General features: G+C 55.1%; 1 protein-coding gene across 1 annotated transcript in view; it reads left to right on the top strand.

Moving 5' to 3' along the window:
* The window catches only part of LOC139226234 (TOM1-like protein 1), a 60,091-nt gene that overhangs the window by 27,976 nt on the left and 16,133 nt on the right, over window positions 1–15,982 (top strand). The window contains exons 6-12 of the mRNA XM_070856856.1: window positions 854–976; window positions 1,940–2,056; window positions 4,967–5,100; window positions 7,419–7,479; window positions 8,783–8,900; window positions 13,517–13,637; window positions 14,486–14,606. Of these exons, the coding sequence (XP_070712957.1) occupies window positions 854–976; window positions 1,940–2,056; window positions 4,967–5,100; window positions 7,419–7,479; window positions 8,783–8,900; window positions 13,517–13,637; window positions 14,486–14,606 (795 nt within the window). The remainder of the gene's footprint in view (window positions 1–853; window positions 977–1,939; window positions 2,057–4,966; window positions 5,101–7,418; window positions 7,480–8,782; window positions 8,901–13,516; window positions 13,638–14,485; window positions 14,607–15,982) is intronic.

Below are 15,982 nucleotides of genomic sequence, written 5' to 3'. Positions count from 1 at the left end.
TATAATGTGGATAAATGTGAGGTTATCCATTTTGGGGGCAAAAACACAAAGGCAGATTATCATCTGAATGGTGACAGATTAGTAAAAGGAGAGGTGCAACGAGATCTGGGTGTCATGGTTCATCAGTCATTGAAAGTTGGCATGCAGGTACAGCAGGCGGTGAAGAAAGCAAATGGTATGTTGGCCTTCATAGCGAGGGGATTTGAGTATAGGAGCAGGGAGGTCTTACTGCAGTTATACAGGGCCTTGGTGAGACCACACCTTGAGTATTGTGTGCCGTTTTGGTCTCCTAATCTGAGGAAGGACATTCTTGTTATTGAGGGAGTGCAGCAAAAGTTCACCAGACTGATTCCCGGGATGGCAGGACTGACATATGAAGACAGACTGGATCGACTAGGCTTATATTCACTAAAATTTAGAAGAATGAGAGGGGATCTCATAGAAACATATAAAATTCTGACGGGATTAGGCAGGTTAGATGCAGGAAGAATGTTCCCAATGTTGGGGAAGTCCAGAACCAGGGGTCACAGTCTAAGGATAAGGGGTAAGCCATTTAGGACCGAGATGAGGAGAAACTTCTTCACTCAGAGAATTGTTAACCTGTGGAATTCTCTACCACAAAGTTGTTAAGGCCAATTCGTTAGATATATTCAAAAGGGAGTTTAGATATGGCCCTTACGGCTAAAGGGATCAAGGGGTATGGAGAGAAAGCAGGAAAGGGGTACTGAGGGAATGATCAGCCATGATCTTGTTGATTGGCGGTGCAGGCTCGAGGGGCCGAATGGCCTACTCCTGCACCTATTTCTGATGTTCTTATATTATCCGGCTGCAAATAATTTCATTATCTTTTCAGGGTCCGATTGCAGCCCCGCAGCCTGCGAACTCACAGACCTCACCCACATCCACGTCTTCAGTCTCCTCGGGAGCCTCCCGAACTCCTCAACCCAGGAACACCACCAGGCTGGTCCCGGAGCAGGTAAATCAGGAGGGGTGGGGGGCGGGAGACATAGCGGTGACGCAGCCGTCCCTTACAGCGGTTTCTCGGTATCGCAAAACATCCACCTTCGAGAGGCAGTCGGGAGTGAGGCCGACTCTGCCCCTCGGGAGTGAGGCCTACTCTGCCCCTCGGGAGTGAGGCCGACTCTGCCCCTCGGGAGTGAGGCCGACTCTGCCCCTCGGGAGTGAGGCCGACTATGCCCCTCGGGAGTGAGGCCAAACCTCGGTTCTTGTCCCTCGGGAGTGAGGCCGACTCTGCCCCTCGGGAGTGAGGCCGACTCTGCCCCTCGGGAGTGAGGCCGACTCTGCCCCTCGGGAGTGAGGCCGACTATGCCCCTCGGGAGTGAGGCCAAACCTCGGTTCTTGTCCCTCGGGAGTGAGGCCGACTCTGCCCCTCGGGAGTGAGGCCGACTCTGCCCCTCGGGAGTGAGGCCGACTCTGCCCCTCGGGAGTGAGGCCGACTCTGCCCCTCGGGAGTGAGGCCAAACCTCGGTTCTTGTCCCTCAGGAGTGAGGCCGACTCTGCCCCTCGGGAGTGAGGCCGACTCTGCCCCTCGGGAGTGAGGCCGACTCTGCCCCTCGGGAGTGAGGCCGACTCTGCCCCTCGGGAGTGAGGCCAAACCTCGGTTCTTGTCCCTCGGGAGTGCGTTTGGCTGTCACCCCCCCAACCCCCATGGACGCCGGCTAACCCCGGGGTGCAGAGGAAGACTCCACAAATGGCGCCGTCTCTCATTCCCTGCCCCGCCCGCCAGCAGCGGGCCTGAGAACTGAGCCCCTCAGCCCCGCGTGTGTTGCAGGCAGGAACCCGTGCTGCTCGGGCGTTTCCCGGGCAACCGGCCGGCGATGCACGGGACACTGTGGCCCCGCCCACAGCGCGTCGGATCAGTGAGTGTTGTACCCGGGTCACTGCGTGTGTTTACCCTGCTTCCCAATCCCACCCGCAGGTCGCCAAGCTGCACAGCGAGCTGGATATGGTGGGGCTCAACATCTCGGTCATGTCTGCCATCTTACTGGAGAACACTCCGGGCTCCGAGAATCCTGAGGACATGCAACTGTTGCAGGTAGGAGTGGGGGGGGGGGGTCCGTGTCCTGGGGGGGGTGTCCGTGTCCTGGGGGGCGCTGAGCTCAGGCATTCGGGGTAGTTATTCGCCAACCTCTCCATTTTAACATTCTCATCCTTATTTCCACAGCTTCACCCCTCCCGATCTCTGTAACCTCCTCCAGCCCACCCCCCCCGAGATCTCTCTAACCTCCTCCACCCCCAGCCCCCCCCGAGATCTCTCTAACCTCCTCCACCCCCAGCACCCCCCGAGATCTCTCTAACCTCCTCCACCCCCAGCACCCCCCGAGATCTCTCTAACCTCCTCCACCCCCAGCACCCCCCCGAGATCTCTGTAACCTCCTCCATCCCCAGCCCCCCCCGAGATCTCTCTCACCTCCTCCAGCCCACCCCCCTCGAGATCTCTCTAACCTCCTCCACCCCCAGCATCCCCCGAGATCTCTCTAACCTCCTCCACCCCCAGCACCCCCCGAGATCTCTGTAACCTCCTCCACCCCCAGCACCCCCCGAGATCTCTCTAACCTCCTCCACCCCAGCACCCCCCGAGATCTCTGTAACCTCCTCCACCCCCAGCACCCCCCCGAGATCTCTCTAACCTCCTCCAGCCCACCCCCCCCGAGATCTCTCTCACCTCCTCCAGCCCACCCCTCTCGAGATCTCTGTAACCTCCTCCAGCCCACCCCCCCGAGATCTCTCTAACCTCCTCCATCCCCAGCCCCCCCCGAGATCTCTCTCACCTCCTCCAGCCCACCCCCCTCAAGATCTCTGTAACCTCCTCCAGCCCCACACCCCCCGAGATCTCTGTAACCTCCTCCAGCCCCACACCCCCCCCCCGAGATCTCTGTAACCTCCTCCAGCCCCACACCCCCCCCCGAGATCTCTGTAACCTCCTCTAGCCCACCCCCCCCGAGATCTCTCTCTCCTCCTCCAGCCCACCCCCCTCGAGCTCTCTGTAACCTCCTCCAGCCCACCCCCCCCGAGATCTCTCTAACCTCCATCCCCAGCCCTCCCCGAGATCTCTCTCACCTCCTCCAGCCCACCCCCCTCAAGATCTCTGTAACCTCCTCCAGCCCCACACCCCCCACCCCCCCCGAGATCTCTGTAACCTCCTCCAGCCCCACACCCCCCACCCCCCCCGAGATCTCTGTAACCTCCTCCAGCCCCACCCCCCCCCCGAGATCTCTGTAACCTCCTCCAGCCCCACACCCCCCCCCCCCCGAGATCTCTCTAACCTCCTCCAGCCCCAGCCCCCCCGAGATCTCTGTAACCTCCTCCAGCCCCACCCCCCCCCCACCGAGATCTCTGTAACCTCCTCCAGCCCCACACCCCCCCCCCCCCCGAGATCTCTGTAATCTCCTCCAATTCTGGCCTCTTGACCATCCCCCGATTTTAATCACTCCCCCATTGGTGGCCGTGCCTTCATCTGCCTGGGCCCCAAGATCTGGAATTCCCTCCCTAAATCTCTCCACTTCTCTCTCTGCCTTAAAACCTACCTCAAATTTTATGTGATAATACTCCTATGAAGCGCCTTGGGACATTTTATTACATTAAAGGCGCTATATAAATGCAAGTTGGTGAATCCTTTCCTAATCTCCACTCTGTCCCCAATAAATCCAATGGGGAATTCAGGAGAAACTTCTTTACCCAGAGAGGGGTGAGAATGTGGAACTCGCTGCCACAGGGAGGGGTTGAGGTGAATAGTATCGCTGCATTTAAGGGGAAGCTGGATAAACACATGAGGGCGAAAGGAATAGAAGGATATGGGGAGGGGGAGTGGGGGGAGGTGAAGTATTACACAATATTGACAGCAGTGAATCGGGCCATTTGGCCCTACGGGTCCGTGCCAGGGTTTATGCTCCACACGAGCCCCCTCCCATCCCGAGTCCTCTAACCCTATCAGCACAGGCTTCCATTCCTTGGAGTGGGGCAGTGCGACTAATTTGGAAAGCTCTTTCAAAGAGTCACCATGGGCTAATGGCCTCCTGTGCTGTACGATTCGCTGAATCTAAGCAACATCACTGAAACAGATTATCTGCTCATTATCACATTGCTGTATGTGGGAGCTTGCTGTGCGCAGATTGGCTGCTGTGTTTCCCACATTACAACAAGGTATTTCATTGGCTGTCAAGCACTTTGGGATGTTCCGAGGTGGTGAATATAAGAACATAAGAAATAGGAGCAGGAGTAGGCCATACGGCCCCTCGAGTCTGCTCCGTCATTCAATACGATCATGGCTGATCTGATCATGGACTCGGGACCACTTCCCTGCCCGCTCTCCATAACCCCTTATTCCCTTATCGGTTAAGAAGCTGTCTATCTCTGTCTTAAATTTATTCAATGACTCAAACTCCACAGCTCTCTGAGGCGGCGAATTCCACAGATTTACAACCTTCTGAGAGAAGAAATTTCTCCTCATGTCTGTTTTAAATGGGCGGCCTCTTATTCTAAGATCATGCCCCCTAGTTCTATTATCCCCCATCAGTGGAAACATCCTCTCTGCATCCACCTTGTCAAGCCCCCTCATAATCTTATATGTTTCGATAAGATCACCTCTCATTCTTCTGAATTCCAATATTCCAGGTGTGGCCTCACCAATACCCTGTATAACTGGAGCAAGACTTCCCTGCTTTTAAACTCCATCCCCTTTGCAATAAAGGCCAACATTCCATTGGCCTTCCTGATCACTTGCTGTACCTGCATACTATCCTTTTGTGTTTCATGCACAAGTAACCCCCAGGTCCCGCTGTACTGCGGCACCTGCAATCTTTCTCCATTTAAATAATAACTTGCTCTCTGATTTTTTTTCTGCCAAAGTGCATGACCTCACACTTTCCGACATTATGCTCCATCTGAAAGGCGCTATAGAAATGCAAGGCTTTCTCTCTCTCTGTCTCTTCTCTGCCCGTCACAGAAGTTGCAGCTCACGTGCCGATTGATGCAGGACAGGATCATGGTGCTGCTGCTGGAGGTGGAGAACGATGATGTCATCGGCTGCTTGTTACAGGCCAACGATGAGCTCAACAGCATCTTTCTGCGATACGAGAGGTGGGGGCGGGGGGGGGTAATGCTTGCTGTCACGCACGGGGTGGGGGAGGCAGCCAGTAGTCGCATCGTTGGGTTTATGTAGGCGCTCGCCCAGTGGGTGCCCAATATCGTCACCTCTTGAAGTTGCCGATCCGGGTTGGACCTATCCCTGGAGATATTGTCACATGACCACCTGCCTCCAAATGACCCGCCCCCACACTCCCGCCATTGGTCGCCTGACGCGTCCATCCTCGCGATGCCCCACCCCCTACGGCCAATTGAAAAGTGAGCAAACTCCTCATTACCCGATTGGATGGATCTCGACTGTTAATCAAACGGCCTTTCCGTCCCCATGTCCTATATTTTTCTAACTAATTCACAGAAGTATTCAAAGACATTTTCTTTTATAAAAAAAATATCATTGCTTTAAAGGCCCCGATGACTTTCCTCCCGAGTGTTGCTCTCTGTAGTGTCCTGGAGATGAATCTTTCATTGCCGGAGACTCCATGGTGATCCCGCAGAATTGGGAGCCCTGCTAATGGTATGTTGGCCTTCATAGCTAGGGGATTTGAGTATAGGAGCAGGGAGGTCTTACTGCAGTTGTACAGGGCCTTGGTGAGGCCTCATCTGGAATATTGTGTTCAGTTTTGGTCTCCTAATCTGAGGAAGGACGTTCTTGTTCTTGAGGGAGTGCAGCGAAGGTTCACCAGACTGATTCCCGGGATGGCGGGATTGACATATGAGGAAAGCCCGGATCGACTCGGCTTATACTCACTGGAATTTAGAAGAATGAGAGGGGACCTCATAGAAACTTATAAAATTCTGACGGGACTGGACAGGTTAGATGCAGGAAGAATGTTCCCGATGTTGGGGAAGTCCAGAACCAGGGGTCACAGTCTAAGGATAAGGGGTAAGCCATTTAGGACTGAGATGAGGAGAAACTTCTTCACCCAGAGAATTGTGAACCTGTGGAATTCTCTACCACAGAAAGTTGTTGATGCCAGTTCATTGGATATATTCAAGAGGGAGTTAGATGTGGCCCTTAAGGCTAGGGGGATCAGGGGGTATGGAGAGAAAGCAGGAAAGGGGTACTGAGGTGAATGTTCAGCCATGAACTCATTGAATGGCGGTGCAGGCTAGAAGGGCCGAATGGCCTACTCCTGCACCTATTTTCTATGTTTTCTATGAAGGCAGCAGGTACAGGGTACACACTGCTGCCACTGGGAGTGTGTCCGAGAGGCACCCACGGTGACTGTGCGACATCGGGTATGTCGCACGCGGGAGTCAGCTACCTGAGCAATTTGACAGATGCACCAGAACTGGCACATCAGGAAAAGACAGCCTCCTCCAAGGGACTGGTGCAATATTGGGACAGGCCGGAGATTCTTCCTCCAGAACGCTGAGGGGCGGGCGGTGGCGTGATCGAGGTCTTTAAAATGATGACAGGGATGTAGAGAAGATGTTTCTACGTGTGGGCGAGACCACAACTAGGGGCCATCACTATATGAGAGTCACTGATACATCCCATTGGGAACTTAGGAGAAACTTTACCCAGAGAGGGGTGAGAATGTGGAACTCACTACCACAGGGAGTGAATAGCACAGATGCATTTAATAGATACAAAAAAAAATATCTGGTCATTATCACATTGCTGTGTGTGGGAGCTTGCTGTGCGCTGATTGACTGCTGCGTTTCTCACATTACAACAGTGACTACACTCCAAAAAGTGCTTCATTGGCTGGAAAGCTCTTTGGGATGTCCTCAGGTCATGAAAGGCGCTATATAAATGCAAGCCTTTCTTAAAGGGAAGCTAAATAAACACGAGGGAGAAAGGAATAGAAGGATATGGTGATGGGGTGAGATGGAGAGGGGTGGGAGGGGGCTGGTGTGGAGCATAAACCCCGGCACGGAGAGGTTCGGCTGAATAGGCTGTGTGTGTGCCGTATAGTCTGTGTAGATTGAAAGTGTTGTGGTGTGCTGGTGCTGGGCAATGTGGGCCACAGTGTGCAGGCACCAATGCGATAAGCAACCTTTGTGACAGTGCTGTGGGACAGGAGTGCGGGGCCTGCCCTGTCAGAGTGTGCCACGCGAGCAAAACCACCAACGTCCTGCGTCCAACCACGTGCAGCACCTCGCTTCCCGTCCTGTCCGCCGCTGTGGGAGGGGCTACGTTTGGCACGAAGAGGGAAAGAGGGTGGGGGTTTGGGGGGCGGAGAGAGGGAGGGGGGAGGGGAGGGTTCCCGCTCATTGCCTGGTTAGTTGGGTTACTGGGCGGTCCGTGGTTTGGTGGTTTGAGGGCTGAACAGGAACGCTGGGTAATTGACGCCTCTTGCCCGCAGGTTTGAGCGAAGCCGAGCGAGGCTCGGGCGGAGGGAGCACGAGGCGGCGGAGTCCCTGAAGGTAGGCATGGCAACACAGATCAGAGTGCGAGTGGGGGCGGGGAATTAAAGTGACAGGCGACCGGAAGCTCGGGGTCATGCTTGTGGACTGAACGGAGGCGTTCCGCGAAGCGGTCACCTAATCTACGCTCGGTCTCCCCAATGTAGAGGAGACCACATCGTGAGCGGTGAATACAGTATACTACATTGAAAGATATACAAGTAAATCGCCGTGTCACCTGGAAGGAGTATTTGGGGCCCTGTACAGTGGGAAGGGACGGGGTAAAAGGGCAGGTGTTTGCACAGGAAGGTGCCATGGGAAGGGGAGGGGGTGCTGGGGCTGACTGTGGAATGGACCAGGGTGTTGCGGAGGGAGTGGTCCCTTCGATCGCTGAGAGGGGAGGGGAAGATGTGATTGGTGGTGGGATCACACTGGAGGTGGCAGAAATGGCGGAGGATGATCTGTTGAACGTGGAGGCTGGTGGGGTGAAAGGTGAGGACAAGGGGATCCCTGTCATGGTTCTGGGAGGGAGGGGAAGGGGTGAGAGCAGAGGTGCGGGAAATAGAACGGACACGGTCGAGGGCACTGTCAATCACGGCGGAGGGGAATCCTCGATTGATGAAATAGGAAGACATGTCAGAGGCACTAATATGGAAGGTGGCATCGTCAGAGCAGATGCGACAGAGACGGAGAAACTGGGGAATGGGATGGAGTCTTTACAGGAAGCGGGGTGGGAGGACGTGTAGTCCAGGGAGCTGTGGGAGTCCGTGGGATTATAGTGTGAGCCCATCTTTTTTTGGTATGAAGAGTGTCATCCTCGTCACGAGGGACTGCCTAGTAGTAGTTGTGGCTACTGATCGCAAGCCTATCCCCAGAGGTGGAGACAGAGTAGTCGAGGAAGGGAAGAGTCGGAGATGGACCATCTGATGGTGAGGGAAGGGTGGAAATTGGAAGCAAAGTGAGTGAAGTTTTCTAGTTCAGGGCGAGAGCAGGAAACGGCACCGATACAGTCATCAATGTACCGGAAAAAGAGGTGAGGGAGGGGACCCGAGTAGGACTGGAACAAAGAATGTTCCCCATATCCCACAAAAAGGCAGGTATAGCTAGGGCCCATGTGGGTTCCCATAGCAACACCTTTCATTTGGAGAAAGTGAGTGGAGTTAAAGGAGAAGTTGTTCAATGTGGGAACCAGTTCAGCCGGGTGGAGGAGGGTGGTGGGGGGATGGGGACTGGCTGGGCCTCTGCTCGAGGAAGAAGCGGAGCGCCCTCACGGTCCAGTGACCAATATGATTAACTGAGCGTTGTGTGTCCTCTTTGCCCTCAGGACCCTGTGGCCGAGCCGTGCGCCACTTGCCCGGCACGTGATCTGATCGACTTCACCGGCTGTGCCCCAGTGCCGGCGGTAACACTTCCGGCGTGTGCTGCCCACTTCTCCAGTCTGAGTGAGTAATGTGTGAGGTGGTGGGGCCTGCCCTCGATCAGTGAAAGCAAGCTGACCCCAGCACGCACCGACCCTGCACAGCTCCCAACTCTCAGCCGGGGCTCAGTGGGCAGCACCCTCTCTCTCGCCTCTGAGTCACCAGGCCATGGGTTCAAGTCCCACTCCAGAGACTTGAGCACAAAACTCTAGGCCGACATTCCAGTGCAGTACTGAGGGAGTGCTGCACTGTCGGAGGGGCAGTACTGAGGGAGCGCCGCACTGTCGGAGGGGCAGTACTGAGGGAGCGCCGCACTGTCGGAGGGGCAGTACTGAGGGAGTGCCGCACTGTCGGAGGGGCAGTACTGAGGGAGTACCGCACTGTCGGAGGGGCAGTACTGAGGGAGTGCCGCACTGTCGGAGGGGCGGTACTGAGGGAGTGCCGCACTGTCGGAGGGGCAGTACTGAGGGAGTGCCGCACTGTCGGAGGGGCAGTACTGAGGAAGTACCGCACTGTCGGAGGGGCAGTACTGAGGGAGTACCGCACTGTCGGAGGGGCAGTACTGAGGGAGTACCGCACTGTCGGATGTGCCGTCTGCTCTCTCAGATGGATGTAAAAGATCCCACGGCACTATATCGAAGAGGAGCAGGGGAGTTATCCCCGGGGTCCTGGCCAATATTTATCTCTGTCGGTTGATGATCCGGGTCATTATCACATTGCTGTTTGTGGGAGCTTGCTGTGCGCAAAATGGCTGCTGCGTTTCCCACATTACAACAGTGACTACGCTCCAAAAGTACTTCATTGACTGTAAAGTGCTTTGGGATGTCCTGAGGTGGTGAAAGGCGCTATATAAATGTAAGTCTGTCTGTCTTATTCAGCCAAATTGCTGCATTAAATGTTCTTTGGGTTTTGCCCCTCCGATAGTGCGGCATTCCCTCAGTACTGCACTGGAATGTTGGCCTAGAGTTTTGTTGAAGTGTTCCCGAGCTGCTGCTTCTCACGGCCACTGTGTGTGTGTGTCGCACTGGACATTGACCTGCTGACCAACGCATCCACCCACTGCGGCCCACAGACCATCTGCACACAAGAAAATACATTCAATGTGTCAGTCTTGCTCCGAGACAGCGCGAAGCGTTCGTGTGGGAAACAGGACCGATCACAGTACCAGGGAGCTCTTCTGGTGCTGGAGTTCAGGGGTGTTTAATGGGAAAGTGTAGAGGGAGCTTTACTCTGTATCTAACCCCGTGCTGTACCTGCCCTGGGAGTGTTTGATGAGACAGTGTAGAGGGAGCTTTACTCTGTATCTAACCCCCTGTACCTGCCCTGGGAGTGTTTGATGGGACAGTGTAGAGGGAGCTTTACTCTGTATCTAACCCGTTCTGTACCTGCCCTGGGAGTGTTTGATGGGACAGTGTAGAGGGAGCTTTACTCTGTATCTAACCCCATGCTGTACCTGCCCTGGGAGTGTTTGATGGGACAGTGTAGAGGGAGCTTTACTCTGTATCTAACCCGTTCTGTACCTGCCCTGGGAGTGTTTGATGGGACAGTGTAGAGGGAGCTTTACTCTGTATCTAACCCCATGCTGTACCTGCCCTGGGAGTGTTTGATGGGACAGTGTAGAGAGAGCTTTACTCTGTATCTAACCCCGTGCTGTACCTGCCCTGGGAGTGTTTGATGGGACAGTGTAGAGGGAGCTTTACTCTGTATCTAACCCCCTGTACCTGCACTGGGAGTGTTTGATGGGACAGTGTAGAGGGAGCTTTACTCTGTATCTAACCCCCTGTACCTGCCCCGGGAGTGTTTGATGGGACAGTGTAGAGGGAGCTTTACTCTGTATCTAACCCCGTGCTGCACCTGCCCTGGGAGTGTTTGATGGGACAGTGTAGAGGGAGCTTTACTCTGTATCTAACCCCCTGTACCTGCCCTGGGAGTGTTTGATGGGACAGTGTAGAGGGAGCTTTACTCTGTATCTAACCCGTGCTGTACCTGCCCTGGGAGTGTTTGATGGGACAGTACAGAGGGAGCTGTACTCTGTATCTAACCCCCTGTACCTGGCCTGGGAGTGTTTGATGGGTCAGTGTAGAGGGAGCTTTACTCTGTATCTAACCCCGTGCTGTACCTGCCCTGGGAGTTTTTGATGGGACAGTGTAGAGGGAGCTTTACTCTGTATCTAACCCCCTGTACCTACCCTGGGAGTGTTTGATGGGACAGAGTAGAGGGAGCTTTACTCTGTATCTAACCCCGTGCTGTACCTGCCCTGGGAGTGTTTGATGGGACAGTGTAGAGGGAGCTTTACTCTGTATCTAACCCCCTGTACCTGCCCTGGGAGTGTTTGATGGGACAGTGCAGAGGGAGCTTTACTCTGTATCTAACCCCCTGTACCTGCCCTGGGAGTGTTTGATGGGACAGTGTAGAGGGAGCTTTACTCTGTATCTAACCCCCTGTACCTGCCCTGGGAGTGTTTGATGGGACAGTGTAGAGGGAGCTTTACTCTGTATCTAACCCCCTGTACCTGCCCCGGGAGTGTTTGATGGGACAGTGTAGAGGGAGCTTTACTCTGTATCTAACCCCGTGCTGTACCTGCCCTGGGAATGTTTGATGGGACAGTGAAGAGGGAGCTTTACTCTGTATCTAACCCCGTGCTGTACCTGTCCTGGGAGTGTTTGATGGGACAGTGCAGAGGGAGCTTTACTCTGTATCTAACCCCCTGTACCTGCCCTGGGAGTGTTTGATGGGACAGTGTAGAGGGAGCTTTACTCTGTATCTAACCCCGTGCTGTACCTGCCCCGGGCGTGTTTAATCGAACAGTGCAGAGGGAGCTTTACTCTGTATCTAACCCACTGTACCTGCCCTGGGAGTGTTTGATGGGACAGTGTAGAGGGAGCTTTACTCTGTATCTAACCCCCTGTACCTGCCCCGGGAGTGTTTGATGGGACAGTGTAGAGGGAGCTTTACTCTGTATCTAACCCCCTGTACCTGCCCTGGGAGTGTTTGATGGGACAGAGTAGAGGGAGTTTTACTCTGTATCTAACCCGTGCTGTTCCTGCCCTGGGAGTGTTTGATGGGACAGTGTAGAGGGAGCTTTACTCTGTATCTAACCCCGTGCTGTACCTGTCCTGGGAGTGTTTGATGGGACAGTGTAGAGGGAGCTTTACTCTGTATCTAACCCCGTGCTGTACCTGTCCTGGGAGTGTTTGATGGGACAGTGCAGAGGGAGATTTACTCTGTATCTAACCCCCTGTACCTGCCCTGGGAGTGTTTGATGGGACAGTGCAGAGGGAGCTTTACTCTGTATCTAACCCCCTGTACCTACCCTGGGAGTGTTTGATGGAACAGTGCAGAGGGAGCTTTACTCTGTATCTAACCCCGTGCTGTACCTGTCCTGGGAGTGTTTGATGGGACAGTGTAGAGGGAGCTTTACTCTGTATCTAACCCCCTGTACCTGCCCTGGGAGTGTTTGATGGGACAGTGCAGAGGGAGCTTTACTCTGTATCTAACCCCCTGTACCTACCCTGGGAGTGTTTGATGGGACAGAGTAGAGGGAGCTTTACTCTGTATCTAACCCCGTGCTGTACCTGCCCTGGGAGTGTTTGATGGGACAGTGTAGAGGGAGCTTTACTCTGTATCTAACCCCCTGTACCTGCCCTGGGAGTGTTTGATGGGACAGTGTAGAGGGAGCTTTACTCTGTATCTAACCCCCTGTACCTGCCCTGTGAGTGTTTGATGGGACAGTGTAGAGGGAGCTTTACTCTGTATCTAACCCCCTGTACCTGCCCTGGGAGTGTTTGATGGGACAGTGTCGAGGGAGCTTTACTCTGTAGCTAACCCCCTGTACCTGCCCCGGGAGTGTTTGATGGGACAGTGTGGAGGGAGCTTTACTCTGTATCTAACCCCCTGTACCTGCCCCGGAAGTGTTTGATGGGACAGAGTAGAGGGAGCTTTACTCTGTATCTAACCCGTGCTGTACCTGCCCTGGGAGTGTTTGATGGGACAGTGTAGAGGGAGCTTTACTCTGTATCTAACCCCCTGTACCTGCCCTGGGAGTGTTTGATGGGACAGTGTAGAGGGAGCTTTACTCTGTATCTAACCCCCTGTACCTGCCCTGGGAGTGTTTGATGGGACAGTGTAGAGGGAGCTTTACTCTGTATCTAACCCGTGCTGTACCTGCTCTGGGAGTGTTTGATGGGACAGTGTAGAGGGAGCTTTACTCTGTATCTAACCCCCTGTACCTGCCCTGGGAGTGTTTGATGGGACAGTGTAGAGGGAGCTTTACTCTGTATCTAACCTCTGCTGTACCTGCCCCGGGAGTGTTTGATGGGACAGTGTAGAGGGAGCTTTACTCTGTATCTAACCTGTGCTGTACCTGCCCCGGGAGTGTTTGATGGGACAGTGTAGAGGGAGCTTTACTCTGTATCTAACCCCGTGCTGTACCTGCCCTGGGAGTGTTTGATGGGACAGTGTAGAGGGAGCTTTACTCTGTATCTAACCCCGTGCTGTAGCTGTCCTGGGAATGTTTGATGGGACAGTGCAGAGTGTATAATTCACAAAAAAAAGTTGTAAAAAAGATGTGAAGGTTTGATGTAGTTGGGGAATAATGTGTGAGACTAAGTTCTTGTCCTGTTTTATGTTCATTGATCAAGGTCTCGAAAATGGAAAGTCTGCAGTGGGGAACGTGGGCCAGTCATCTCCCAACCCCTTCCTACTGAGCAGGGCCCTGCCGGATATACCTGTGCCTAATGCAGTGCCAAGCCACGGGCCAGGGTATGTTCACCTTTAACCAAACCTACCCGGGGCACTGACTCATTCTGGTGTTCAATGACACAGTCTTGTCCCACTCCCAGCGCTCACGTCTGGCTGGTGATGGGGGATTGGCGTCAGACTCTTTGACCATGGGGTGCATCACAGATGAGCTGGATCCTGTAGCTCTCCGGTACCCGTGGGCACTTTCCAGCAGGGACTCGCTGGGTAATGATCAGGGTGGGAATCTTGGCTGATTTGAGTCTCCTTCCCCTCCCTCCACCCTTTACATCGCCCTGCCTCTCTCTCTCTCTCCCTCTCTCTCTCCCTCTCCCTCTCTCTCTCTCCCTAGCCCAGGCGTGCTAAGACCTATTGGAGCACCCCATAGCCATCCGGCTCAGACTGAGGATCGAAGCTGGGTAGATTGCGATGTCTCCGTTCCATACTGGATGGTACGGTTCAAACACTGTGTCACGGGAGGGGAGGAGAATCATAGAATCTTCCAGCACAGGAGGAGGCCATTCTGCCCATCGAGCCTGTGCCGGCTCTTTGAGAGAGCGATCCGATTAGTCCCGCTCTGCTGCCCTTTCCCCACAGCCCCGCACATTTCTCCCTTTGAACTATTTACCCAATTCCCGGTTTGAAAGTTACTATTGAATCTGCTCCCACCGCCCTTTCAGGCAGCGCGTTCCCGATCACAACAACTCGCTGCGTAAAAACACATTCTCCCCCTCTCCCCCTCTCCCCTTCTGGTTCATTTGCCACGAGTTGGGATAGAGTGCTTTCCATGTTTGTCATTCGCTGCCTGGGCGGCGGCTCCGTCCTCAAGGGAAGGGCGTACTGTCGCGGACGGTAATTATTTTAATTGTCAGCCGACTCCGAAGTCGTGCCGACAGTGGAGCTCACAGTTTGTGCCGGGCCCCCAATAGGCAGCCCGCACCCCCTCCTGGGTGCCAGGCCGCTGGCCCGTACAAAACCCTCCCTGGTGGCCCAGTGGGCCGAACTAAACTCAGTGCAGAGCTCACAGCGGCCCTCCCCTTAAACTTTCATGTAAACCTACGTAAACTTGAGCTCATCCAAAACTCGGCAGCCCGTGTCCTAACTCACACCCAGTCCCACTCACCCATCACCCCCTGTGCTCACTGCCCGTGTCCTAACTCACACCCAGTCCCACTCACCCATCACCCCCTGTGCTCACTGCCCGTGTCCTAACTCGCACCCAGTCCCACTCACCCATCACCCCCTGTGCTCACTGCCCCCGTGTCCTAACTCACACTGAGTCCCACTCACCCATCACCCCCTCTGCTCACTGCCCCGTGTCCTAACTCACACCCAGTCCCACTCACCCATCACCCCCTGTGCTCGCTGCCCCGTGTCCTAACTCGCACCCAGTCCCACTCACCCATCACCCCCTGTGCTCACTGCCCCGTGTCCTAACTCACACCCAGTCCCACTCACCCATCACCCCCTGTGCTCGCTGCCCCGTGTCCTAACTCACACCCAGTCCCACTCACCCATCACCCCCTGTGCTCACTGCCCCGTGTCCTAACTCGCACCCAGTCCCACTCACCCATCACCCCCTGTGCTCACTGTCCTGTGTCCTAACTCACACCGAGTCCCATTCCCCCATCACCCCCTCTGCTCACTGCCCCGTGTCCTAACTCGCACCGAGTCCCACTCACCCATCACCCCCTGTGCTCGCTGCCCCGTGTCCTAACTCACACCCAGTCCCACTCACCCATCACCCCCTGTGCTCACTGCCCCGTGTCCTAACTCACACCCAGTCCCACTCACCCATCACCCCCTGTGCTCACTGCCCCGTGTCCTAACTCACGCCCCGTGTCCTAACTCACACCCAGTCCCACTCACCCATCACCCCCTCTGCTCACTGCCCCGTGTCCTAACTCGCACCGAGTCCCATTCCCCCATCACCCCCTGTGCTCACTGCCCCGTGTCCTAACTCGCACCGAGTCCCACTTACCCATCACCCCCTGTGCTCACTGCCACGTGTCCTAACTCGCACCAAGTCCCACTCACCCATCACCCCCTGTGCTCACTGCCCCGTGTCCTAACTCACACCCAGTCCCACTCACCCATCACCCCCTCTGCTCACTGCCCCGTGTCCTAACTCACACCCAGTCCCACTCATCCATCACCCCCTCTGCTCACTGCCCCGTGTCCTAACTCGCACCGAGTCCCATTCCCCCATTACCCCCTGTGCTCACTGCCCCGTGTCCTAACTCGCACCGAGTCCCACTCACCCATCACCCCCTGTGCTCACTGCCACGTGTCCTAACTAGCACCAAGTCCCACTCACCCATCACCCCCTGTGCTCACTGCCACGTGTCCTAACTCGCACCAAGTCCCAC

This window comes from Pristiophorus japonicus, chromosome 16 (genome assembly GCF_044704955.1).
Source record: "Pristiophorus japonicus isolate sPriJap1 chromosome 16, sPriJap1.hap1, whole genome shotgun sequence".
NCBI lineage: Eukaryota > Metazoa > Chordata > Chondrichthyes > Pristiophoridae > Pristiophorus > Pristiophorus japonicus.
The sequence above is the reverse complement of the archived record's forward strand: the minus strand, read 5'-3'. Positions and strand labels throughout refer to the sequence as shown.